The sequence below is a fragment of the Nicotiana attenuata genome, unplaced genomic scaffold, assembly GCF_001879085.1.
Source record: "Nicotiana attenuata strain UT unplaced genomic scaffold, NIATTr2, whole genome shotgun sequence".
Classification (NCBI taxonomy): Eukaryota; Viridiplantae; Streptophyta; class Magnoliopsida; order Solanales; family Solanaceae; genus Nicotiana; species Nicotiana attenuata.
In genome coordinates, this window is record NW_017673231.1 from 64004 (window position 1) to 65417 (window position 1414).

At 38.8% G+C, this 1414-nt stretch overlaps 1 protein-coding gene across 1 annotated transcript; it reads left to right on the forward strand.

The window, feature by feature from the left end:
* The first annotated feature begins 293 nt into the window (after window positions 1-293).
* LOC109215785 lies at window positions 294-1048 on the forward strand. Its single transcript, XM_019379893.1, has 2 exons — window positions 294-468; window positions 519-1048. The coding sequence occupies exons 1-2, from the start codon at window positions 294-296 to the stop codon at window positions 1046-1048; spliced, it is 705 nt and encodes a 234-aa protein (XP_019235438.1).
* The last annotated feature ends 366 nt before the right edge of the window (window positions 1049-1414 follow it).

Genomic DNA, 1414 nt, shown 5'->3' on the forward strand with positions numbered 1-1414 from the left:
GCAATTGGAGTATTACCCCCCAATTATCAAGGATGGAGTGAAGATGGTTAGACTGAATCAAATTGAAGTCAAGGAGCAAATTCAGAAATGGCAGGCATCGCTAATTGGGTATGTATTGGGAGGAAATCCATCGTTTAAAGACATGGCTTAAGTTTGTGTATGGTGTGTGGAACTTTGTAGCAACTCCACAAGTTTTTCTTCATGATGATGGATATTTTGTTTTCAAATTTGAATCGGAAGATGATAAGAAGTTAGTTATACAGAAAGGGCCACATACATTTAATAATTGACCAATGATATTGAAGCAATGGGAACCTAAATTCCAAATGAGTAAGGAGAAAACCAGGAACATTCCAATTTGGGTGATGTTCCCAGGGCTGCCAGTAGAGTATTGGACAAAGGAAAATTTAGGTCGAATAGCGAGTTGTATTGGGAAACCTATATGCTCTGATAGGTTAACTGAAGAAGGTGAAAGAATTTCTTATGCGAGGATGTTGATTGAAATGGTATATCACAAGAGTTGCCAAATGTACTAGTAATTGAAGAGGAAGAGGGTATATACAGGGAACAAGAACTAGAGTATGAGTGGAAACCAGATTTCTGTGATGCTTGCTTCCAAATAGGCAAACATGAAGTTAATTGTGAAAAAGCCCCAAGTGAGAAACAAAAATACAGAGAAGAGAAACAGAATAGACAAGCTGGAATGAAGCAACAAAAGAAGATGCAATGGAAAGTAAAAGCCACAGTGGAGCAAGGAGGAACAACAAAGGTGCAGGAAAAAGCAATACCGCAGGATAAGGAGATGAATGATCAGGGGAAGGAACAACAAGAAAATCAGAACAGTGAAACTCAAGAGGAGATTTTTCAGCCACAGCAAAGATCAAAAGGAAAGCAAAAGATGAAGGTAAGCAACAAAAAAGTACTGAATGGTCATGAGATAGAACAGCTGTTAATGACTAACAGATACAGTACATTGAGGATACAAGAGCCTAGCAGCACTGTTAGAAGGGCTGAAGGGATTGACCTCAATGAGGAAAATCCCCCATGATTTTAAGTGCATGGAATATAAGAGGGCTGAATAAGCCCTATAAGCAGAGAGAACTCAAGGCCTATCTGCTGAAAAATAAAATTACTCTAGTAGGCTGCCTTGAGACAAAGATAAAGCCTAGGAGTGTTAGTAAAGTTAAGAGAAAATTTGGAAAAGACTGGCAGATGTTTTCAGATGAACAGATAAATCCTATTGGTAGACTTTGGGTATTCTGGAAAGATGCTAAGGTGCAAGTCGACATCCTGATGGTCACTACTCAAGTGATCCATTGTCAAGTGAAGGATAAGGGATCCCAATTTGAATGCTGTATTACATTTGTGTATGGCAAGAACAAGTTACATGAAAGGAAGGAGTTACGGGATCAAC

Coding starts and splice junctions, on each gene's coding strand:
- LOC109215785 (XM_019379893.1), top strand. CDS start 294: ATGATATTGAAGCAATGGGAACCTAAATTCCAAATGAGTAAGGAGAAA. Junction 469..518: donor TGATAGGTTAACTGAAGAAG/GTGAAAGAATTT, acceptor GTATATCACAAG/AGTTGCCAAATGTACTAGTA.